Source organism: Pipistrellus hanaki (assembly GCF_964339955.1).
Source record: "Pipistrellus hanaki genome assembly, chromosome: 9".
NCBI classification, from domain to species: Eukaryota; Metazoa; Chordata; class Mammalia; order Chiroptera; family Vespertilionidae; genus Pipistrellus; species Pipistrellus hanaki.
In genome coordinates, this window is record NC_140511.1 from 43336192 (window position 1) to 43361646 (window position 25455).

The following is a 25455-nucleotide window of genomic DNA, read 5'->3' on the forward strand; positions in this document are numbered from 1 at the left end:
TTCAAATAGCCAAAATAGTATAGTGATTCTGTTATGTAGTAAGTAGAAATTTATTGAGATATCTACATTCTTTTAAAAAGTCTTTATTGTTGAAAACATTACATGGGTTCTCCTTTTTCCCCCATGATATATTTATATTCTTGTTTTCTGTACTAAGTGTTCAAAACCCAGTGTGTGTTTAAGGCAGCACACTTCATTACGCAGCCACATCTTGAGTGTTCAGTAGCCGTAGGTGGCTGCTACTGGCTACTGTCTTGTCTATATTGTATCCAAGCTGCCCTTTCCCTAGCTGTGTGACTTTGGGCAAGTGATTTAATTTCTCTGTGCCTCAGCTTCTTCATCTCAAAGTATAAAGTGTGTACTTCATAAGGTTGCTGTGAGGTTTAAATAAGTTAATAAAAAGTGATTAGGGCTCTGGCTGGTGTTGCAAAGTGGTTAGAGCATTGGCCTGGGGACTGAAGGGTTGCAGGTTCAGTTCCAGTCAAGGGCACATACCTGGGTTGCAGGTTCGATCGCCAGCCAGGCATGTGCGGGAGGCAACCAGTTGATGTGTCTCTCTCACATCAATGTTTCTCATATCTCTCTCTCCTTCACTCCCTCCCTTCCACTCTCTAAAAAAAGTCAATGGGAAAAATATCCTCAGGTGAGGATTTAAAAAGAAAAAAGGGGGAGTGGGATTAGGTACCTAGCATACAGTAAGGACTATTTATGTTGTCTATTATTCTTTTTTAAAATCATCATTTGAGTAGCATTGCCATTATTTTGCCAACTCAGTATTTGAAGTATTAATTACCTAAAACTTATTTTTAAAATACTCACTTTTAAAATATATCCCTATTTTAGCTTCATCCTAAGAAATAATTGTGGAGTCTACATGAGATAAATACCTGCCTCTGCCATGCAGAGCCCAGGGTTTGCCTTTGACCCTGCCCTCGCGGCAGGAAAGGTGGTTCTGCCCAGGACCTGCCCATTCCGCCCCCTTCCTGAACAGAGGCGGGCCTGGGCTTGCTGGTGCCTGTCCTCAGGGATGGCTTGTTCTCGCCTCTTGGCTGGAAACACCTTTTGGCCCCACCTGTGGTTAGGAACAGGCCCCTGGGCTCTCTTGCCCCTGCCTCAGTGCCCACCCCACTGATGGCTTCCAGGCTTAGTGGAGAGGGCCCTGCCTCCCTGGGTCTCCTCAGGGCCCCCCACCTCTCTGACAGGCTCTGCGTTGTGGGAAGGAACTGGGTCAGCCATGGAGCTGCATTACACCCGCCCCGTGTCGTCCCTGGGGACAGTCAGCTCCTGGCCAGGCAGTAGTTTCTATGACAGTCCCCTACACATCCCGGCCATGGTCCTTGTGGAGGGCCAGAGAATGAGGAGGCTGGCTCCCCTTTCCCACCTGTGTGGCCTGTACCCCTGGGCAGGCCCGTGTCTGCTCCTCACCCCCGAGGGAAGGCCTGGCTTCCATTAGGCTCCCTGACCCTTCCCTCCTCTCCTCTCTCTTCCTCTTCCCTCGTCTGTGTCTTTCCATTTGCCCAGGTCTCCTTTCACTTCTCAGGAACACTCCAGGTTTCCCCTCTTACAGATCTTGCACATTTCTCATGAAGTTTATTGGCTTTTATATTTTATGGAACTATTGTAAATGGAGCCTTTCATTCTGGTTTTTACCTGGTTATTGCTTATAAGTATCGATTTCTGTTATATTACTTTTGAATCAACTCACTTCCCTCTTTCCTCCCTCTCCTTCCTTTTCCCCATCCCTCTCCCCCTTCTTCCTCAGCCTTCTCCCCTCCATCCTCCTTTCTCTAGTCTCTCATCTCCTCCTCCTCCTCCTGGCATCCCTCTGTTCCAAGTGGTCTTGCCTCACGGACTTTCTCTTCTGTTCCCATCCTTGCAGCTCCCACCTCAGGCCAAGATGAGCAGCTGTTCAGAGTAACTGGGAGGACCGGTGTCCTGGGCAGCCCAGCAGGTGAGTTGGAAAATGGGAATGGGAAGGGGCCTGGGTACGGCAGGCCGAGCCCCAACATTGAGGTCGGGGAGTAGGTTTCACGGAGGCAAGCCCTGAGGTCCCATTGTCCGCTTTGAAAACGGAGGTTGAGAGGCAGCGGGAGGGTGAGGCCCAGAGACCCTGAGAAGAGCCTCGCAGGAGGGCTGTGGAAGGCGGGAGGGGCGGGGACCAGCGGGTGGGGAGTGTGTGTGTGAGTGTGTGGGTGTGTGTATCTGTATATCTGCTTATTTGATTCCCTTCTGTGCCTGGTGAGTTACCATCTTTCTCACTCCCACATGATCACCTTATCTTTTAAACTATATTCATATTTTTGAAAAATAGCACAAAATTAAGAAGATACAGAGGATTTAGTGAAAGGTAACTTTCCCTTTCTTGTCCTCCAAGCTGCCAGTACTCCTCTGCAAAGGCAGTTTCTTGCAAACCCACCCAGAGGTTTTTTTGTGTAAATGTGTGCTTTATATATGTGTTTCCTTTTTCTTAAATTTTTTGAGGTAACATTGGTTTACTATATCATTAATTTATAATTACATAAATTTCAGGCGTACAGCATTATATTTTGATATCTGTATACCCTATTGTATGCTCACCACCCAAAGTCTGGTTTCTTTCCATTGCCATATATTTACCCAGTTCATCTCCCCCACTCTCCCTTCTCTGGTAACCACCATTCTGTTGTCTGTATCAGTGGCTTTGCTTTGTTAGTTCATGTGTTACTTTTTTTTATATTTCACGTGAGTGAAATTGAACAGCTTTTGTCCCTTTTCTTCTGACTTTCTGCACTGAACATAATACTCTCAAGATTTACCCATGTTGTCACAAATGGCATACTTCCTGTTTTTTATGAGTGCTATTCCATTGTACATATCTACATCGGTAGCCATTCATCCATGATGGGCATATAGGTTGTTTCCACGTCTTGGCTATTGCAAACAGTGCTGCAGTGAACAGAGGGGTGCATATGCCTTTACAAATAAGTGTTTCCATGTTTTGGGGTAAATACCCAGAAGAGGAATTGATGGATCATGTGGTAGTCTTATTTTTAATTTTTTGAGGAACTTCCATACTTTTTTTCCGTAGTGGCTGCACCAATTTACATTCCCATCAGTGGTGTACGACGATTCCATTTTCCTCTAACAGTTGTTATTTCTTGCCTTTTTAATAATAGCCATTCTAACAATTGTAAGATGATTACCTTATTACAGTTTTGATTTGCATTTCCCTCATAACTAGTGATGTTGAGCATTTTTTCATATACATTTTCCTATAAAACAGTTTTACATTATAAAATACTTTTCTGCACCTTGCTTTTTCACTTAACAATAAGTCATTGGTATCATTTTATATTAACTTTAGACTGGGTAATTTTAGTTGGGATTGTGTTAGTTATAGCCTAATTCTGGAAGAACCGATGTCTTTATAATGTAGAAAGCTGGCTTATCTAAGACATCGACTGTGTTTCTGTTTGGGTCTTTCTTTGGTCTCTCAGTAACCTTTATTTTATTTATTTTGCTTTTTAAAATATATTTTTATTGATTTCAGAGAGGAAGGGAAAGAAACGGATAGAAACATCAATCATGAGAGAGAATCATGAATTGGCTGCCTCCTGTATGCCCTCCCTGGGGATCCAGCCCACAACCTGGGCATGTGCCCTGACCAGGAATCGAACCGTGACCTCCTGCTTCATAGGTTGATGCTCAACCACTGAGCCATGCTGGTTGGGCCCTCAGTAATCTTTAAAAAAATCCGGGCATAGTTAAAAATTCAGGTGAGAGACAGTTGTGGAGTGGAAAGGCTCCCCGTCAGCCAGAGGTAGGTCTCGGAGCTGATGGAACTTGATCTTCAGGTTCTTCCAAGACCCAGGGAAGGGCCCGGGCAGTGTGTGCCCGTGGTCATGTGTTCTTGTACATTTTTACAAAAGTAAGATATTCTTTCTTTTTTTTTTTTCCAATTAAAAACATTTTAAATGGGATATAATTGACATACTACATTCTATTAGGTTCAGGCATATATCAGTGTTTCAGTATTTATATATATTGTGAAATGACAAATAAGATATTTTGTATTCTTAAAGAAAACATCTAAATTGGATAAGCTTTAGGTCCCGAGAAGTCTGGCTTTGGATCTGCTCCCTCCTTGGCCTTTCAGCCTTCGTTTTTCTTTCTCAGAGGCAACCAGGCTTCGTGGAGAGGGTCTAGCAACCTTGTCTCCTATGTCTCTTTTCAGAGATGTTTCCTGCATTTACCAGTAGATGCATACTGATCTGTCCCCTCGTTTTTCTTTCACATAAAAGGCAGAATGTTACATATACTGTTTTATAGTGTTCTTTAGTCACTTAGCAACATATCTTGGAGGTCTCATGTCTAAGAAGGAGTTTCCTCATTTTGTACAGTTGTTCATTATTCTACTGGATGACTACAGCATAATTTAGTTAACCATTCTCTGGCTTGTGGATGTTTTGGTTATTTCTAACCTTTTGTTCTTTGACATAGTATATAGTCATAACCATCTATGTATGTCTTTTTATTAACACCAGTAAGACTGCAGGATAAATGTCTAAGGATGGCTGGATCCAGGGCAGAAGCACTTGGGGTTTTCACACCTACTGTGGCCTGGCCCTTCCAGAGGCATGCCAGCCTGCCAGGAGAGGAATGCCTCACCATCACCACGTAGTATGGGGAGGTGTCGTTCTTTTCTCTGTGTAAGAACCAGTTATATTTCCCTTTCTGTGAATTTCTCTGTTCATATCCTTTGCCCATTTTTTTTTTTTTTTTTTAGGTTACTGACTTGTTTATTTTTAAAAAATATTTTTATTGATTTCAGAGAGGAAGGAAGAGAGAGATAGTCACATCAGTGATGAGAGAGAATTGATTGGCTGCTTCCTGCACACTCCCTACTGGGGATAGAGGCCGCAACCCGGGCATGTGCCCTGTTAGGAATCGAACCGTGATCTCATGGTTCATAGGTTGACCTCAACCACTGAGCCACAGTGCCTGGGCCTGTTTCTTATTTTTAGGCACTTTTTAGTTTTTAGGAAAGTTAGTCCTGTGTTTGGGATGTGAATGGCAGATATTTCCTAGTTTGTCATTTCTCCTTTGGCTTTGCCTATGGCTTTTTTATTGTTGTTGTTTTGTTTTTGTTTTTTTATCATGCAGGAATGTTTGGTTTTTATATAGTAGAATATTTCACTTTTTTTATTCTTTTCAAAAGGCTTTTGCTCTCTGAGATGATTTTGAAAATCCTTTTATGTTTCTATTTTTTATAATGAAAACTTTGATCCTTCTGTAATTGATCCTGTTGTAAGTAGTGAGGTAGGAGTCCAACTTAGTTTGATTATAGATTGCTCCCAACAACTTAATAATCCATCTAGTTAGAATTCCTTTTATTGTGTACTACATTCTTATATGTAGTTGGGTCTATTTTTAAATGTTCTGTTTTGTTTAATCTATCTGTCAAGATGCTGGTAACATGTACAGTCATCCCTCGGTATCCATGAGGAATGGGTCCTGTGGATACCAGAATCTACGGATGCGCTAGTGTCTTATTAAAGCGGCAGAGATTAACGCATGCAGTCAGCTCTCTGCAACGGTGGATTGAAAATATGAAGGGCTGACTGCACTGTTTTGATTGCCATGGCTTTCTTTATTTTAATATGTGGCAAGGCTGATTCTTGTTCTTTACTCTTCCTTTCCCTCACCCTCTGCTTCCAAAATTTTTTTGGATCTTCCTGTTTGCTTATTTTTTCACATTGGCTTTCAAATCAGCTTGTCTAGCTAAATAAAAGATCCTGTGTTACTTAATAGGGTTGTGCGTATTTATAAATGAGAGAGAGTTACTACTGTCGTTATGCTGTCTTCTGTCTGGGAGCATACTGTGTTTTTCCATATGTCCAGGTCTTCTTTGCGCTGCTCAGTTCCCTCCTACCGATCATGCCCATTTCTCATGAAGTTTATTGGTGTTTTGCGTTTTGTGATGCTATTGTAAATGGGTCTTTCATCTTGGTTTTAACTTGGTTATTGCTTATCAATATTGATTGTTTTATAGCACGTTTGAACCCAATCATTTTACTAAATTCTTTTATTTTTTGTAATAGTTTCTCAGTTGAGCTTCTTGGATTTTTCCAACTCAGAATTCATATTATTGGTAACTAATATATTGTTTATATCTTCCCAACTTTTATTTATTTATTTAAAATTTTTATTTATTGATCTTAGAGAGAAAGGGAGAGAGAGAAACATTGATTTGTTGTTCCACTTATGCATTCATTGATTGCTTCTCGTGTGTGCCCTGACCAGGGATCTGAGACTGCAACCTTGGCGTATTGGGACAACACTCTAGCTAACCGAGCTACCTGGCCAGGGCCTTCTTTCCAATTTTTGTTTATTTTTGGTCTCTAGAACTTGCAGAGCAATGTGAATAACACTAATAATAGCAATGAAATGGATATCATTGTCTCGTTTCTAACTTTAATGGAAGCTTTTCTATTGTTTTTCCATTAAACAAGATGCTGGTGTTTGGTTTAGTTAAGTATCAGTCTACTTTTATTTTAGTACGATTTTTATTTGTTTAAGTACCCTGAGTATTGATTTTTATCATATGCCTCTTTTGTGTCTGTGGAGATGATCAGATGACTTTTCCTGTTTGATCTGTTAATCACCTCTTTGTGTCATCTATTTCTTGCTCTTGCCAGGCCAGGAGCTCTTGAGTTCAGGGATGGGACCTGAGTCCCCATTGCCCAGTGCAAGGCTATTTTGAATGAACAAATAAATGAATGGCCTTTTCTATGCATTACTCCTTTCCCCTTTGGTAGTGGCTGTGTGATGCTGGGTTGACTCACCTCCTGGGCATTCCATTTCCTCCAGGGGCATGCAAGTGGGTGAGACTCAATCCCTAGACTAGGCCTGCTGGGGGACCAGCCCTTTGTATCCCTCAATCCCACCCATACTTGCTAAGCCCCTGAGCCTTTACCTAGGTCTTGCAGAGGGAGGGAGTGTGTGTGTGTGTGTGTGTGTGTGTGTGTGTGTATATGCGTATGTGTGCGTGCTCGTGCACCCCATTGACCAGCCTCGCAGCTGTGGCTGAGACTGTGGATAGGGGTGAAGGGTGGTACCATCTCTGGAGGTCCTGGAAGGCCCCTTAGAGGAGCCATGAACTTGGAGTCAGGCAGCCACAGGGGTGGGTGCCTGGTTTCAGGTAGAGGGAAAAGCCTGTGTGTTCAGAGACCTGGCAGTACTTGGCCTTGCCTGGCACATGTGGCGCAGGGGAGAAAGCTCAAAGAGAGAGCTTGACCCCATGGCATGGGAGAGCCACAGAGGGAGGCTGGTTGGGGAGCCACACCTGGGCAGCCATGCTGCTGCCTCTGACCCGTGCCCGTCTGTCTATTCCAGGTCTGGACAGAGCCCTGCCGGCAGGAACCATGACAGAGGCTGGGGATGCAGCACTGTCAGTGGCTGAGTGGCTGCAGGCGCTGCACCTGGAGCAGTACACCGTGCTCTTTGAGCATCATGGACTGGAGCGGGCCACAGATTGCCAAGGCCTCAGCGATGCCCGCCTGGTGGACATGGGTGTGCAACTCCCTGGCCACCGCCGCCGCATCCTGGCTGGCCTGCTCCGTGCCCAGGCACCTCCAGCCCCAGCACCCCGCCCTACCCCACGTCCCGTGCCCAGGAAGCGTAATGTCTTCCGCCCAGTGCCCGCACCCACCACTCCACCTGAGCCACTGCCCACGGCCAGAGAGGATGAGGGACTACCCACCGCCCCACCCATCCCACCCCGGAGGAGCTGCCTCCCTCCTGCCTGCTTCTCTACCCCTTCCACAGCTGCCCCAGACCCTGCGCTGCCCCCGCTGCCTGCCAAGCGGCATTTGGCAGAGCAAAGTGTTCCACCCGTGCCCCCTCGCACTGGGCCCCCCCGTCCGCCCGTGAGGTGAGTGGATGCTGTCCACGGAACGAGGTACATGGGCAGAGGGTCCTGGAGGGTGGGCGGGGAGTTTGTGGCTTTTGGCTCTGCAGTAAGAAAGGCACTTCAGTGGAGGAACAGCATGCGCAAAGCTCAGAGGTGGGAGGCACCTCCTAGGTTACTCTGGCAGACACTGTACTTAGCTGTCGGGTGTGTGAGGGTGAGGCTTGTGGGTGGTGCTGGTGGGATGTGCTGTGAAGGCCAGGTGGACAGCCAGGAAGGTTTTGTGCAGAATGACCTGATGAAAGCTGAGTGCTACAAGGGTCTGGCTGCCGATGAGGTTGGTGGGGGAGGAGGCACAGGGCCAGGTAAGCCTCCCTTCCTGCCCCCCCCCCCCCCCCCCCCCCCGCCACACTCAGGGAGTGTGAGAAAAATAGGCAGATTAGAGTAAGATGTTGTTTGTAGAATGGACAGGACTTAAGGACAGCTAGGGTGTGAGTGGAGCGGACACGGGGAGCCACAGCAGCATCCAGGTTTCCATCTTGGGTGGACAGTGGTGCCATCGCTGACCTGGGGACCCAGGGATACAGGGATAGCGGTTAGTGTGGGAGGAAGTCTAGAGTTCAGGAGGAGAAACTTTTTTTTTGGGGGGGGGGGGTCAGGCTGTGTTCTGGAGTCAGGAAGGAGTGTGTGTAGGAAACGGGGAGCCTCGGGTGACGAGCTTGTGGGGGAGCAGGGACTGCCCAGGGTCTGGAGCTTGTGCTCTGCCTCCCCTTTACACTGAGGAACGCCTCTTAGGCCTCATCCTGTTTGCCCTTCCTCCTCCTCAGGACTGTTTTCTCCCCGGCTCCTGGTGCTCCTTGTTTTCTTGAATTACCTCCTATTTTTGTGGACGTTCCATTTAATATTCTTCACATGTGCCCTCCCTTCCTGCCTTTGCTGGGGCGCCCAGCCGGAGGGAGCTTTCCCAGCTGGGGCTGGATGTCTGTTCGGGGTGTGATGGAGATTTACTGTAGCACTCATTCCGAGCAGCCTCATCTGGGAAGGCTTCTTGGAGGAGGAAGAGATGCACAGAAAAGGTCTCCTGGTCCCTATTATTGCTGGGCTCTGTGCTGGGTGTTTTGCTTACGTTATCTCATTTGATCTCTGCAGCAAGCCTTCTGGGGTGTTTGTGTCCCATTTTCAATCAGAGAAACAGCATCAAAGAAGGGAGGGGGACACTGCCTAGCTACATGCCACGTACATACTTGGGGAGCCCCTGTGAGGAGGACCTGGGAGGTTTTCCCTATCCAGAGAGAGGCACTGAATGAGGGGCGTTAGAGGCAGGCTAGGACTGTGCAGTTCTGAAGTCTGATTGGTAGAAGCATAAAAAGGGTTTATGCCTTTCCTGGGTTCATACAGCTGGGGACAGTACTGGGGTCCCCCAGGAGCCTGGCTTGATGTTTAGATCTGCATTTTCTGGTGTCATTGCGCCCTCTAGTGGCCGTTGTCCTCCAGACAGGACTATTTCCTTTAATGCCATCATCAGAGGGCTGTGTGTGTCTGCCTGCATCAGGGGTGTGTTTGTGTGTGTCTGAGTCTGCCTGTCTCGGGGGTGGGGGGTGTGGAGGATAGGATTGGTTAAACAAAGACAGAAGATAAGTCCCTGTTTATAAGGAGCTTACAAAGGCTGAGGAGGCAGAACCCACCGTGGGAGAGTGGAGGTCAGGATTTTTGCTTGGGAGGCAGGCCTAGCTAGCGTTGTGCCTCCCATTAGGAGCTGCTCTGTGTTTGTTTCCCCCTCCGGGACCCTCCTTGGCCTTTCACGGTCCTTCCGGTGCTGACAGCTGAATTCAGGAGACTTGCTGGGTAGAGCTAAAGAGTGTGCACTCCCCAGGGTACCAGCCTCTGCTCTCAGAGCCTGTCTTAACGTAACCCCTTAGCCAACCTCTGGGGGAGGCCAAGCTTCCTCGGTTATGAATCTGGCCCCTTGTAGTGAGAAGATCCGAATTGTGGGCATCTGTTGTCCTAGTGCTCCCAGGCTGTGCAAACTCATTAAAGCCCGTTAGTAGAAAAATTCACGGCAGCTGAGCCTCAAGTGTGTGTGCCAGGCGAAGGCCGGGCCGGGTAGGAGCCAGGATGGGCCCCGATTGGCTACCCCATCCCCTCACAGCTCCTGTGAGAGGCATGGTGGGAGACTTCTCAACTTGGCCTGTCTCCCTTGCAGGAGTCCCCGCTTCCTGATCTGGCCTTCCTGTTCTTGCTTGCACCCTCCAGTGATGGGTGTCTCCCTCTCTCAATCTTAGGTCTCTTATACCAGAGCCTGTGAACATTTCTGGCCTGGTTCCAGCCATTACCAGGCTCCCTAGCGGGACTTGGGGTTTTCTGCTGTGTCTGCATGTTTTTCTGCTGTGTCTGCATGTGTGTATTCTTGAGATAGTGACTCCTTTGTGCAAGGTGTCATGGTAGTAGTGTGTCTGTATTTACACATCTGCACAGGTTCTAAGGGGGGTGATGTGTGATCTTCATATGCCATTTCAGTGGTGACTTGCAAGTTCGCCAGAGCCCTGTGCACATATATGTGCTTGTGTGTGCTGGTGTGGTGGGGACTCCAACAGCTCGAGTCCATTTTTGAGTGCTCATGCGGTGGGTGGTGAGTTGGCAAGTGTAGCACTAACGTACTGTTAGGTATGAGCCAGTGTGTGTACATGTGTGTGCGGGTGAGGTCAAGAGGAGTTCACTAGAATGTCTACTGTAGGGCTGAGAGCATGTGGTTTTGTTTATCGCTGAATCCCTATCATTTGGAACAGTGCCAGTGGCTAATTGGCCCGAGAAAGGGTTTGTTGTGAGTGAATAGAAGATGACATGAGCTTCTATACTGTTACCCTCAGTGCCCACTGAGGAATAATAGGGTTTAAGGCCCTGAGCTCACCACGCTAAATCCCTTCCCACCGCCCAACCCACGCCACCCCAGGTGTCTTGGAAAGGGAGAGGCCTTCAGAGGAGATAAGCAGAAAACCCTTCTGCCTCACCCCGCTGGGTCAGGACTCTGAGAACCAGGCTCAGTATTCTGTTTGGCCTGGGAGGACCTCACTTTACCCCAAAGGGTCTGCACTCCTAACCTTATTTAAAACTGTAATGGGGAACTTGCTGACGAGTCCAGAGATGCTGAGAGATTTGCTCAGAGTTATATAGCCCAGCAGATGGAAGCCGATGTTCAGACTCTGCTCCTGGCCTAGGGCCCAGTCTACCCAGCTCCAAGTCTCATAGCTGTGAACCCTCTGAGCCTGCTTCCCTGAGAATGTCAGAAGGGTCATTTCTGATCCAGGGTTCCAGGGTCACACCAGAGTCTCTCCTGGACTGGTCTGGGCCTCAGTTTCCTCCTCTGATACTTGTATGCCTGGAGATACCTTGGAAAACGGAATATGTGCCAAGAGAGGGCAGCTGCCAGCTGGAGTTACACTGCGAGGCCCCCTCCCCGTGCCCTTGACTACCCTGCAGCTCAGCCAATCCACATCCTTCTGAAGGCTGATCACTTGTTGCCGGGGCAGAATTTGCTCCTTTTAAAGAGTCTCTTTCCCAGTCTCTCTGGGCTTCTTTGTGGCGGTGGGGAGGGGCCAGCCAGGGCCAGGGCTTCCTGGGTGTCCGTGCAGTAAGTCCCTGCTAGATGGCACTGGGGTGGTTTGTCTCGTTCCAGCTTGGGATGGGGGGAGTGGCGACGGGTGTGGGGGGTGGGGGCACTGGGGCGGGGAGGAAGTGTCTGCCCCGGGGGATTCTGGGTGACTTTTCTTTCTTTCTCAGTGTTTTCAGGAAGTGTGTGTTTTGGCCAGGGCTGCAGGGGTGGGGGAGGCAGAGAGTAGGAAGCCAGGGCTGGATGCAGACACACACACACACACACACACACACACAGGCATTCACTTCACAGTTATACACAGAAACACAACACACAGACAAGTAATCAGATACACAAATCACAGGCGCCACACCTGGACCCAGATTTAGATTCAGACATACCAGGAACCAGGTGCCAAGAACTCCGCGAGACCAGCCCAGGTTGGACCCGGACTGGCTGGGCAGGCACACGGCTCTCTTGAGCATACGCTGGTCCCGCCGTCAGAGCTGTGGGAGTCCTCAGGCTGGGGACCGGCGGGCATCTGAGGGTGAGCAAGGGGCAGCCTCGCTGGGCTTCTGTGGGGAGAGGGCGGTGGTTAGGCTCCTCCTGAGGGCCCGGGAAGGCAGGAAGCCCCGTTGGTCTGCCTGTCTCCTCTGGGATGTGTTTTCTGTTGTGTTCTCTTCTCAATTCCCTCCCCTCTTTTGCTCAAGTTATTTTTTCACTTTTCCCACATTTTCTGTTCGTTTGTTTTCTTTTGCGTTTTCCTTTTCTCCTTTTCTCTCTTTCCTCCCTCTGCCTTGAGATTTCCAGTTTCCCGTCTCCCCAGGGGCCTCTCTCCACCGGGAGCCCACGGCACCTGTTTGCTGGGCCACACAGCCTGCTTCTCTGTGAGCCTCTGCCCCTTAGGTACCTGGCGCCGATCTCCTTAGTTCTTGCTTCCCACGCCCCGCTGAAGATTCTCTCAGCAGGCTTCGGTGGGCTTCTCTCACGTGCAGTGCAGTGACTTTGGACAGTTCCTACCTGAATACCCTTTCTTCCCTCTCCCCCCAGTCCCGGGTGATAGAGAGACCTGCTGAGGACCGGCTTTATTCGGCCTGGTTCTTATCCCTCCCTCTAGGGCTGGTAGTGCGGTTGGTGGCCTGTGTTGTTGGGGGCAGGGCTGGCCTCCCCTCCCCACAATGGTTGTGCTTTTCTTATGAACTCAGCAACTCTGTGCTTGGGTCACTGGGGATGTAGAGATGCTTCTAACCAGGTCTTGTCCGTGCATCCAGTCCTGCCCTGAGTCCTCGGCTCTCCTCCATAGGGCTTAGCACACATCTGCATCTTATCCCGCCAGGCCAGCCCTGGGTTGGACAGTTGGGGTGAGGGGAAAGGCTAAGTACAGTGTGAGCGCCCTGAGGGCTAAATTTCCTCCCCCAGCTCCCCTCTAGTGCCCGCACAGGGCCAGGCCTGGGAAGCATGTATAGCTGCCCCGGGACCCAGGCCTGTGTCTCCTCCTGCCCATACGGCAGGACTGGCCTGTGAGGAAGCTCAGTGCTGACCTGGCGGTAGATGAGCCATGAAGGCACAATAGGCTGTGTGAGCTTAGAGAGGTGACAGTTGGGTGGACTTCCTGGAGGAGGAGGTGTGTCCTGAGCACAGTGGCATTGATCTGGGTCATTGTGGGATTAAATGCAAAAAGGCCCCCTGCAGAATGCCTGGCACATAGTCGGTACTTAGCAAGGGTAGCTCTTGTTCCAGAGAGAAGTGTTAAGGGCTCGGTGAAGCCTTGGTTTTGAGGGTGGATGCCAGGTTAACTGGGCACTGCTCTGCGGAGGAGCGGGGGAGCTGCCGACCTCCTCTAGTGACCTGGAAGTGGGAGGTGGTGGGTATTCAGTCATCCAGCACACACACTGGAGTCCCCCTCTGCGCTGGGTGAGGCTGTGGCATGGAGAGGGATTGGCCTGAGGGGACTCACAGCATGTGCAAAAGCTACAGATACTGCATCTAAGCAAGTGGAACTGCCAGGAAGGGCTTTCTGTGCTATGGCCCAAGCAGAAGTAAACAGATCAATGCACGCTGGACGGGGTGACCTTTGGGTCTCACAATGCAGAAGGAAGGACAGGAGCAGCTGTGGAGGAAGCAAGAAGCATCGGACTGAGGCCTTGGCCTTGCGTAGCCAACGAATGAGGAAGCAGGCCGCTGGGAAGGCCTTCTTGTGGGAAGGGGGGACAGGATAGGAGACAGATACGTTCAGATTGCTGGGCCTGACACCACTCCTTGGCCCTGCTGGTGAGAGTCCAGGAGCTGGGATTGGCCTGGTTCCCTCCATGGCCTGGGTGACACTCTAGGGGGAAGGTCCTGACTGTAGGACTGGGGGTAGGCTGGGTCCTTGGTTCTCTGTCAGTTCAGTGAAGCAGACATTGACAGACACAACTACACGGAATGATTAGAAGTGTGGTGGCTGGAGGAGCCCCAAGGGGCCTCATCCCAACCTGGGACATAAGAGGAGGCACAAAGCGGAGGAGGAGGATATATGATTTGGTTTCTTGAAGGAGGAGTAGGAGGTGGCTGGACAGGAAGGTATTCCAGGTGGAAGGGACAGCATAGGTAGAGACCGGGAAGCGTGCATTTATGGGATGCAGCTCACTCAGGAGTGGCTGGAATGTGAGTGGGGGGATGAATTCAAGGCCAGCCTGAGATATTCAGACTGCCCCACTCTGCAGCCCACCTGCCCCTATGGTGAGACTTAGATCCTTTTGCCAGAGATTGATGTAGACAGAAAGATATGGAGGCAGAGTCAAGGGCCACCCTGGAGGAGAAGGAGACTATGAAGCAGGTGGGTTTCTGGCCCACCCTGTAGGGCCTGCGCCTCCTCAGCCATAACCAGGGTGAGAAAGTTGTGCTGATGACAGGTGGGGGTGGCTCTCCTTACTGAATGATCAATAACCCCGGAAGCAGATCAGAGGGGAAACTGAAGCTCAGGGATGAAGTGACCTGCTTTGCGAGGTCACAAACTGGTGAGTGGTCAAGCTGGGATTCCAGCCCAGGTCTGCCTGCTCCAAAGCTCTGTTAGCTACAGCGACCACACCACATCTCATTTTCTGGTACGGCCCCTATTTACACCTGTTGGCATATCATAGTTACCGTATTTTCCGGCATAGTGTACATGTTCTGTACCCGAAGCTACACTGTGTTCTAGTAAAAAGCCTGCTCAGATTGGCCAAAGTCAGAGAGGCGGTCTATTAAAAAAAGAACTGGTGTTGCCTCAGAAGTGGGGAGTAGTCTTATACAGCGAATATAGGCCTAAACCTATGTTTGTTTGTTTGTTTGTTTTAATATATTTTATTGATTTTGTACAGAGAGGAAGGGAGAGAGACAGAGAGTTAGAAACATCGATGAGAGAGAGTCATCGATCAGCTGCCTCCTGCACACCCCCTACGGGGGATATGCCCGCAACCAAGGTACATGCCCCTGACCGGAATCAAACCCAGGACCCTCCAGTCCCCAAGCTGACGCTCTGTCCATTGAACCAAACCGATCTCGGCTAAACCTATGTTTTAACTGTAAAATTAGGGGTCGTCTTATACGCCGGAAAATACGGTATTAATAGTGCCTCTCAGAAATATTCTAGTGTATGCAATTACATGGTCCCCCTACTCTTTCCCATTCTGGCCTGGGACCCTCACATGTGTCCCAACCCCTTTGTGTAAAGTAGGCTGTGTGTATTGGCCCTAATCCAGTAAGACAAACCTTAAACATAGACTGAGAGCCCAGGCTGGGGTGATCGGCCCCTGCCTATGAGTGCCCAGTCTTGCTATGGGCATAGTGGGGAGAGCAGATGGGTCCACATAGCACTTGGATAGAGGAGAAAGGGGCTGACAGAGCAGGGGAGCCACGAGTGGAGGCCGGGGGAAAGCCGCTCTGTATTGATATCTCAGAGGCTGCCTAGAGGCCAGGCCTGTTGAGCTGTGTTTGTGTTTTGTGTACAGATGGGCTCTCCATGGACAGATGGTGGGGAGAGGGAAGTGAGGAAGAGGGAGCCGTTTGAGCAAAGACGTGGCAGTAGGTCATTGAGCAAGGACATGCTTACGGTTGGGGCTCATCTTCTGATCTATGAGTCAGAGGTCAGTGGGCAACATCTCAGCTGGGCCTCAACTGGGCACGCAGACACTGAGTGGCTAGGATTCCAGCTGCAGCTAGAGCACTCTACGGGCTCTGTGCCTTCCCCGGGGGTTTTCCCACATGCTGTGCTTTCCTGACCCCACTTCTCCATTTCTGGCCTTTGCCCTGACTCAGCACAGCCTGGTTCCTGTGGCAGGCAGGCAGGGGTGAGCCAGAAGCTTCCTGGAGGAGGTGGCTAGAATTAAGCCTGGAGGTTCATGAGGGGCCCCTTGCTCCTGCCTTCTGGGCACACAGTCCTTTTCCTGTGAAGGCTCTGCTGGAAGAAGAGGCCTTTGCACCTGTTACCTCTCCCTTCTTGCTATGGTCACAACAGGTATCAGAGCTGTGGTCACATTCCCTCTTGGACCAGACGTCAGCTCCAGAACTGTCTAGATTTTGAGTTGGGGTGGGCGTGAGGCGGTCAGCTCAGAGAAGCCCTCAGATCCTGGCCTCATTTGCCTCCCACTGGTGATTGAACTTGCAGGCGGTGATGCTAGACTACCTGGGTGTGAATCCCAGCTATGGGATGGAGGTCGAATTACTATGTGTCTCTGTGCCTGTGTCCGTCCTCAGCTGTAAAGTGGAGAGAACAGTAAGCCATCCCTTAGAGCCCTTGTGATGAGTAGCTGAATTAACTCATATGAAGTACTTTGAAGACGGTTGGGAATACACATACATACACAATAAGAATTAATTAATCCAGGTGTTCACTCATTTCCTAATGCCTGCTGAGTACTGGGGTCACCATGGTGCATAAGGCAGTGTGGCATTTGCCTCAGGGAGCCCATGTGCTGGGGAGGCCTCAGGCTGGGCAGATGGTCACGATGGTGATGGGTAGGATTGAGGGCAGACGTGGTAGGACTGAGGCTGCTTGGGCTCCGAGGATGCTGTGTTGCCACCACCTTCTCTTCAGTGCTGGCTCTCAGTCCTGGGGGAGGCTGGGAACCAGGCCCACTCAGCCCTGCTTGGATGGAACCTGTCCCCACCTCCTCTGGGCCAGTCTGACTGGTCCCGGCCTGACAACTTGGAGTTCTGCTCTCAGCTGATCAGGCCAGACCCTCAAAGGCCTCTTCTTAGAATCTGGGAGGCTGTGTGTGATAGATTGCTTTGCCTGTCAAGAGGTCAAGGGCATTGCACCTGACTAGCTGTGTCAACACCCTTGGGCCCTGTAAGGGCTCACTCAGTCTCTTGGTCATCATTCGCCCTTTCATTTGCTTTCCTCCCAGCCCTCACCCATCCATCCTACCTACTCATCCATCCATCCATTCACCCACTTACTCTGTTTTCCATTTATCCATCTGTCTGCCCACCCACCCACCCATTCAGCATGCTCTTGTTGCTGACTCAGCCATGCCCTATGCTGGGCTGTGAGGATGAAGAAGTCCAATGCTGCCCCTGCCCTAAAGAGACTCAGGGTCAAGTTGGGGAGGCAGCCTGGTGCATACCCGCAGGGCATCTTCTCAGGTCCAACTGAACATCCACGCCCATAAGACTAACATGAGCCCCTGTGGCACCAGATCCCCTGAGAAGCATATAGGGAGAGAACAGCTGGCCACCAGGGCAGTGGCGGGTTTTCCTTTGCTATGGGGTCCTCATGGCAGTCAGTGCCGCTGTTCACACAGCTGTCTAGGAGCCATTCTCTAGGACCTTCTAGGGGGCAGCTCAGGGGGCACTGAGACTCACAGTGGGCAGGTGTGGGAGCCACTCTGGCTTAGAAAGTCTTGCCCTAAGGGGCCAGTATGTCTGCTAAAAACCCCACTGGTGGGGGTTCAGGTCTCTGCATGGGATGTGCCCAGTACAAGCCGCCACACTGAGAGGAGCCCAGAGCTCCTGCTTCTTCACTGTGGTGAACAGTACAGTTTCTCCCCATCCAGTGCGGTTCCCTCAGGCCACCTTCGCCAACGGCAGTGTCACTTCAGAACGTGGCACTTCAGAACATGCCGCCTTTGGCAGGTTTCTAGGGGAACAGAGTGAGGAAGGAAGGAAGCTCAAGGTCAGGTTCTCACACAGAAAGGAAGAGTTTCATTCATTCTTTGCCCACACATGGAGAAGGGACAGAGTGCATGGTGATACGGCAGTAGCCATGTGCCCTAAGAAGCACGTGGACTGTAGATTCAGGGGTCAGTTCCTGGCTGAGATGCCAGCACAGCTGTCTAAAGCTCATACAGAAGGAAACATGGGCAGGGACGGGGGCGTTGGGGAGGACATGTAGGAGGCGTCAGGAAAACTTTAGCGTTTGGAGTTAAAGGATAAGTAGACGCTCCCCAGGCAGAGACCAGGGAGAAGGGTATTTTTGGAGGAGGCAACAGCAGGAGCAAAGGCTGACATCATGGTCACACCCCAGCATTTCCTTGCTTTTGTAGTCAGTCACACACTGTCAGTCACTGCCAGGAACGTTGGGCAATAGACCAGGCTGAAAATAACCCACGGGGAACGTTGCCCACACGCTCTGGCGCTCCTCCTCAGCTGGACACAGCAGAGACCGGGGGTGGGGCCAGGGCTGTAAGGCTCAGGCACCTTGTTCCAACCGGTGGTCCCTGTACATCCTGTATGTTGGCATCTGACATTCCTTGTCTTGGTTAATTCTCCAACCACCCTGCCAGGTGGGAAATAGAGTCCCCACTCTACAGAAGAGGAAACTGAGGTTCACAGAGACTAGTTGCTTACCCTGGGACAAGGACCTAAGACTGAGGCAAGGTTCTACCCACATCTCTGGTGCCAGAGCCCTTTGAGGGACTGTCAGCCTGCAGGGAGCAGTCTGATCTGTGCTGAGCCAGACAGGAGCCCTGAGGCTGTGGGAGCCCAGGGGTCAGCGAAGGAGAGTCGGGGAAGGGTGCTTGGGGGAGCGGTAGCAGAGGTGGGGAACTGGTGTGCTCTCAGAGGAGTGTGGTGGTGTCAGGTGAGTTTGCGGGATCTGGGGCATCTAGGGTTGGTGAATATCTGTCTGGGACAAGAGAGAAGGTGGTCTTGAGCCAGAGACCCAGGACTCAGGGCCTCCGGACCTGGTTTCTGAAGCTCTGATCTGCTCCCTTGGCGTCAACGCCCATTTCATTTCTCCCTCAACCATTTGCCAACATACGACTAATCATCCTTAGAAGCTCAGCTCAAGCCTCACCTCGTCCAGCATTCCCTGACTCCCCAGGCTGGGATGTGCTAGTAAACCACCCACATGCCATTCTGTTTTTGTTGTTGTTTTTAATCCTCATCCAAGGATATTTTCCCATTGACTTTTAGAGGGAGTGGAAGAGAGAGAGAAAGACAGAGAGAAATATTGATGTGAGAAAAACACATCGATTGGTTGCCTCCTGCACGAGGCCTGACCAAGACCCAGGCCCGGTAGGAGCCAGCAACGGAACTATGTGCCCTTGACCGGGATCAAGCCCGCAGGCCTACTCTCTATCCACCGGCCCAAACCGGCTAGGGCACGCCATCCCATCCTCATTCCTCTCGCAGAGTGGTGCATGTGGCTAAAAGCTGGAGCTCTGGGACAGGTGACCGTGTCACAGCCAAGGGCGGTGCCTGCTTCCTGTAGGCTTTGGGGAGCCTGCAGGGTGTGGGCAGGGAATGGGGCACAGAGGTCTGTGTGGAGGAGGACTCCTGTCCGAGTTTTTGGAATGAATGAGTTTTGCTGAGCTCAGGTGAGCTGGGCCCAGTGGATTGAGTCCTGGCTCTGTCGCTTAGTGATGCTGGCCCAGTGACTCAGTGGCACCGAGCTAACTCCTTACTGCCCAACTTTTGGTCCGTTTCTAGCCTTCCCTACAAAGAAGAGGAGTTACTGTCATCACCACTGTCATCCTCTCCTCAGCCAGAGCCTGAGGAGTCCCCGGCCGCCTTCCCCCGGGAGCCTCCCCAGCCCCCATCCCCCAGCCTCCCTGAGATTCCCCGGAAGCCGCCTCACCTGTTCCCAGAGTTCGGTGAGTGTCATGGCCAGGCCTGGGGCTCCGAGTGGGTGGCCTGGGCTCTGGCCCTCAAGGAGTCTGAAAGGATGCCAGGTTTGTATCCCCTGTTCGGTTAGGCCCTGGCACTGACCCCCAGTGTGGCCCTGGACGGGCAAGCATCATTCCCTTCATTCTCAAAATAGGGGCAGCACCCACGTATCTGACCTACTTCTCTGACCTGGTGCGGGCACGTGGCAAACTTTCTGAGTTCCCCACGGTTCCGGGAGGAGGGGGCTTGTTTTCCGTGGTCATGGTTGGTTTTCCCTGAGGATTGTCCACTTCTCTTGACTCTCATTTCATGTTGCTTTTGTGAATAGTCCCCACCCCTGATCCCCAAGCTTGCCACCTCTTCAGAACTCCCTGTGGTGGCCAGGCACCCACGAGTATAAATAGCACTTCCTGTCTCCTGTGCCTTTTTTGAAAGCCAGGCCAGGTTGGGAGTGGGGGTCTCCGGCTGAGGATGGCCTTTGTGAAGCCAGGCCCAGGGGCCCAGGAGGGGAGGCCAGGCTCCTTGCTTCTAAGTCTCTCCCCCTCCCCACGTTTCTCTCCCCAGATGACCCTGACTACGATGAGACCCCAGAGGAGGGGCCAGGAGCCCCAGCTGGCGTGATGACCAAGAAGGTGGGGCAGGCGGTGGTTAGGGTTTGGGCTGTCTGCTGTTCATGTGAGGCCAGGCTGCTCAGCTGCCTGCAGGCCCTGGGGACAACCAGATAGAGAAAAGGCAACCGTTCCAGGAGAGTTCCCTTCCCCCTTCATTGTCTTGCCATGCAAGGTCAGGGGTTAGGCACAGGGTCCAAAATCCCACTGCTGGGCCAGAAATCCGGGGGTTTGGTTTGTGGCTCCAGCGAATGGCTGTGGGTGGCCTCTTCTCTCCTCGGTGTGTGAGCATGGCTGTTGTAGAGATGGTCCCTCTGTCTTTGTTTCACTTTCTGTGTTCCAGTGTCACCCTCTCTGAGTATCTTAATTCTCCAACCCCTGAGTATTTCTAGTTTTGTTTTCTCTTTGATCTGCCTGGTGTAGCCCTGCCTCCCCCTGCCCCTGTGCAGCCTGCCGGTGGGAGGAGGGGAGCGTGAGGAAATGAGGAGGAGTGCTAAGCTGTGGGGTCCAGAATGGAGTGGACAGAGGGAGTGTGGCAGCCTCTGAGTACGTAGGTGTTATCTGGGGCTTGACGGAAACATGACACTGAGTGGCTCTGGGTGGGGGGGCAGGAGGAGCCTCCAGTGAGCCAAGTCCCTCGTGCCGTGCGTGTGGCCAGTCTGCTGAGCGAGGGAGAGGAACTGTCGGACGACCAGGGGGATGAAGAAGAGGATGACCAGGACTATGAGGGCATCCCCAAGTGAGTGTCCACCTCGTTTGGGTGGCTCTCCCATCCAACTCCCCCATCTTTCAGCCCCTACCCCCACTGGAGCCCCCTCCTCAGCCCCCTTCATTCCCTTTCCTCTTCCTCCAGTGGTGGATGGCACACCAGCCACCTGAGCTCATCCTTGTCCAGCAGCCTCCTGACCCCCCAGCTCCCACCCCACCCCATGGATCGGCTGCCCGGGGGCCCCACCCCCATCGCACAGGTCATCAAGTCTGGCTGGTTGGACAAGAACCCACCACAGGGGTGAGTGAGGCTTTATTGGGTCCTGCTGGCGCTTTGCGTGGGGTGAATACTGTTCGACACTGGTGTCATGGCTCTGAAAGCCAGAGGGATCAAGGTTATTCAAGCAGGACTCCCCCCATGCAGACTAACCACTGATGATCCCCACGAGACCTATGTTTTATTACCCTTAATATTGGGAAGTCCTACTCTGAGTCCAACTTCAGTCACTCCAGCTGTAGGTGAAGTCCGTGTTCTCAGTGACCATTTGGGATTCTTCCTCTCTCGGACCTGGTGTTCCTAACTTTGTACACGGCGGGCTGAGGGGGCTAGGGTAATCCGAGAGCCCCTCCCCTAATCCCCAATCCTTGGCTCTGTTGTCCCTCTGCCTCTCCAGGTCTTATATATATCAGAAGCGATGGGTGAGACTGGATGCTGATTACCTGCGATACTTTGATAGTAACAAGGTAAGCCCCCTGTTGGTCCTGACGGGACCCCCTGTTCCAGCCTGGCCCGACATGGGACCCAGGCAGAGTCCCTCCCCAGATGAGTCCTCACCAGAGCTCCAGTCTGTCTCCTTAAACCATGTTCTTCTGGCCCATCAGCCAGCTGTGGGCTGTGGTCAGGGTCAAGGTAGGGGTTGTCGCTGACCTCCTATGGGAAACAGGGCTGTAGCCTTCATTTCAGCTAAGGTTGAGGGAGCCGGGGTGCTGGGCCTCTGGGGACCCTCCACAGAACAGCTCCCCTCTCTTCCCAGGATGCCTACTCGAAGCGCTTTATCTCTGTGGCCTGCATCTCCCGGGTGGCTGCCATCGGGGACCAGAAGTTTGAAGTGATCACGAACAACCGCACCTTTGCCTTCCGGGCAGAGAGCGATGGTGGGGAGTGGGACCGGCAGAAGGCTAGCAGTCTGGCTTGATAAGGGCGGGGAGGACCAGGGCAAATCTGCTTCTCCCACATAAAACCCAGAGAGGAGTCAGCCCTCTGTGAGGTGGGGGACAGAAGGGGGTGCCCTCTGAGGCTCTGTGCTTAAGATACCCACTGAGTCCTCAGAATCAATCCCACTTACGGGGGTGGGGGTGGGGGTGAGGGGGGAGAATGGGCTCAAATAGGCAAAGTAGGCTTGCCCAGTTTAAGCCGTCAGCAGGGATTGGAGCCTGAGGTTGGCTCCACGGGATTGGTCCAAGTCAGAGAACTCAGTATAGCCAGAGATAGGTGAGCCAGTCTGGGCAGGCTTTCTTGTTCTTAAAGGGCCCCCTGCCAAGCTGAGCTCTGGCTTACTCCTTCCCCTTTGCCCACAGCGGAGCGGAAGGAGTGGATACAGGCCCTGCAGCAGGCAGTGGCCGAGCAGCGTGCCCGGGCCCGGCTGTCCAGTGTTTCTCTGTTGGGTGTTCAAGGCTCAGAGCCGCCTGACCGTGCCGGCAGCCTGGAGCTGCGCGGCATCAAGAATAAACTGTATGTGGCTGTGGTTGGCGACAAAGTGCAGCTTTACAAGAATCTGGAGGTATGGAGGGTGGGCCAGGCTGCTACATCTCTCCCCTGCTCCATGCCACTCTGGTCCTTTAACCCCACCCCGTGCCCACCTGGTTCCTCAGCCTCTCCCTTGTCTACTTGGTCCATTTGCCTTGTCCCATGTCCACCTGGTCTTTCTTGCCCATCTGGCCATTTAGTCCTGTTTTTTGGGTGGTTTTTTTTTTGGGTTTTTTTTTGCCCCTTTTCCTCTTCCCTTGTCCAAGCCAGCCCCGTCTTCCTTTTTACCTTTAGTTCTGATTCCATCCCCTGCCTGGTCCCTAAGTATTACCCTCCCATCCTATTGCTACAAGGCCTCCGAGCCTGGGCACCTTTACCCAGGCCCAGACCCCTGCTCTCACTCTTACCTCCTTTCTAGCCACTTTCTAATTCCTAAGGTACCACCTCCCCCTCCTCCCTACCCCTTCCTGGGCCTTGAGCTCCACCCTCCAGGCCTTGCCTTCACTCCTTCCCACCTGCCTGCCAGGAGTACCACCTGGGCATCGGCATCACCGTCATCGACATGAGCGTGGGCAATGTGAAGGAAGTGGACCGGCGTAGCTTCGACCTCACTACCCCCTACCGCATCTTCAGGTGAGCCTCCATCGCTCCCCTGCGTCCTCACGCCCTCACTGTTTTCATCTTGTGGGAAGCTGCCCCTTCTTGTGGGGTGGATTTCTCCTCCCTTCCCTGCCCTGCCCACCCTGCTGGCCTTTGACCTTCACTTGCTACCCTGCTCTGACCCCTCCCTTTTAAGAAACCTCACTTTTGCCCTACCCGCCTCTGGCTATCACTGACCCTCTTCCCTGCCAGCTGCTCCCAGAGTTGCCCATACTGGCTTTCTGCACCACCCACCCACCATGCTGTCCCTCTAGTCTGCCCTGACCCTCGAAAGTGTTTGTCTGACATCAGTATTTGCTTGACATAAAAGGCTGCTCTTCCCTCCTGTCTCCTGGGACCTGTTCTGGAGACGACTTCCTGAACCTCCAAGACTCTATCGTCTTGGTTTCCTGGACCTCAGCTGTGTCCCTGTGGTCTGTGTCTGTCCTCTGTCCCCTCCCTGAGCAGGCTTGCCCACTCCCAGGCCTTTAGTTGCCGAGTCTGAGGCACTGTGTAATTTCTGGTTCAAATCCGTGTATTAGTCAGCTCTGCTGCCATGACAGAATACCACAGACTGGGGGCTTCCACAGCAGAAGTTTATGTTCTCACAGCTCAGGAGGCTGGAAGTCCAAAGTCAAGGTGCTGTCAGTGTTGGTCTGTCATCCTCATTTGCAGATGGCTGCCTCTTCACTGTGTCCTCACACAGTAGAGGATAGAAAGCTGTGCATATCTGGAGGCAGAAAGCTGTCTGGTTTTCCTTTCAGTCTTATCAGATTAGAGCCCCACTCTTTTTTTTTTTTTTAATTGTTTTTATTGTTTAAAGTATTACATAAATCTCCTTTTTCCCCCATTGACCTAACCCCAGCTGCCCCACCCTTAGCACATGCTCTCACTCCCCAACTGTCTGTGTCCATTGGTTATGCTCCATGCATGCATACATGTCCTTTGGTTGCTCTCTTACCCACTCACCCCCGCCTTCCTCATAGGTTGGACAGTCTGTTTGAGTAGAGCCTCACTCTTATGACATTATTTAACCTTGATTATCTCCCTAAAGGTCCCCTCTCCAGATGCAGTCACATTGGGGTCAGGGCTTCAACCTATGGGTTTTAGAACACAATTCAGTCTGTAACATCTAAGGTGATAAACATCACAGTACCACTGTGTGACGGGGCAAATCACTTGGCTTCTCTGTGTCTCACTTGCCTCCTCTGTGTGTAAAGCTGTTATTTAACATGATGTGCAGTAACTGCTCAGTCAACACTAGCCTCACCAACACCACCACCCCCACCTCCAATCCCCTTCACCTTCCCTGTCATCATTGCCTTTGTTCTTAGCTCAAATCTCTGTCTCTTGCAGGGTTTTTCTCATGAGGTCTGGGTCTGCATGTGTAATATTTTATAGACATCTTCTCCCATTAACTTCCCCTGAACTCATGGTCCTTCCTGGGCCCTCTCTCTTACCCACGAGGACCCCTGTCTCTCCTACTCACCCCTGTGAATACCCATCATCACCCCTGTCTTGCTTCCATTGCTCTCACCTCCATCTGGTCCCTCTCTTGTGCCCCTCACCACCTTGCTCTGGGCCTGTGAGCCTCTGGCCCCACGCATGCTCTCCCTTGGCTACCTGTCTTTGGCTACCAGAGGGGTCTTTTTTCCTTTTTCCTAAGGTTTTATTTATCTATTTCTTGCATTTGAGGTAATTTTTGATGACACCCTTGGCCTGAGATTCTTTACCATCACCCTTAATTACCACACAACTGCAACCAGCCTCTTTCCGGAGTCTTCCTTCTCTGTCGGTGTTACAGGGCCTGTCCATTCACCGAGTTCCTTGTCATCAGCCTTAATTCGGTTGATTTGGTGTTCAGCACCAAGGGTGTCCACCAACCGACATACGCAGGCTCACACAGTTGGATGCAAGCACTCGAAGTCGGGCTTAGCACCTGGCAAGGCCATGGCAGCTTCGCAGATTCCACTGCTAGGCCTTCGTGGATGAGGGCGGCTGGTCTTCAGCGCCTCTCAGAAAGCAGCATTAGCATCCGTTAATCTGCAGCAGCAACACCTTCCTGGGCCATGGCGGTGGATTACTGGTGGAACCAAATCTTGAATGTGCACACTCGACTTTGGGACAAAGGGAAAGAAAGAGCCAGAGGAGAAGGCATCTCTTTCCCACACTCCTCGCCACTGAAACCCTCCACTGCTTTTCCATT

The 25455-nt window shown here is 51.6% G+C and overlaps 1 protein-coding gene across 5 annotated transcripts in view; it reads left to right on the plus strand.

Moving 5' to 3' along the window:
* The window catches only part of ARAP1 (ArfGAP with RhoGAP domain, ankyrin repeat and PH domain 1), a 61809-nt gene that overhangs the window by 16398 nt on the left and 19956 nt on the right, over positions 1–25455 (plus strand). For 3 of the 5 annotated variants that reach the window (XM_084894155.1, XM_084894157.1, XM_084894156.1), the window contains exons 2-11: positions 1880–1951; positions 7375–7912; positions 19371–19534; positions 20112–20179; positions 20767–20894; positions 21009–21164; positions 21538–21607; positions 21898–22018; positions 22442–22644; positions 23137–23243. In XM_084894155.1, coding sequence (XP_084750281.1) covers positions 7404–7912; positions 19371–19534; positions 20112–20179; positions 20767–20894; positions 21009–21164; positions 21538–21607; positions 21898–22018; positions 22442–22644; positions 23137–23243 — 1526 coding nt within the window. In that variant the 5' untranslated portion in view covers positions 1880–1951; positions 7375–7403. Of the gene's footprint in view, positions 1–1879; positions 1952–7374; positions 7913–11679; positions 12025–19370; positions 19535–20111; positions 20180–20766; positions 20895–21008; positions 21165–21537; positions 21608–21897; positions 22019–22441; positions 22645–23136; positions 23244–25455 lie in introns of those variants that run through there. The other 2 variants (XM_084894158.1, XM_084894159.1) reach the window with 1 other exon arrangement.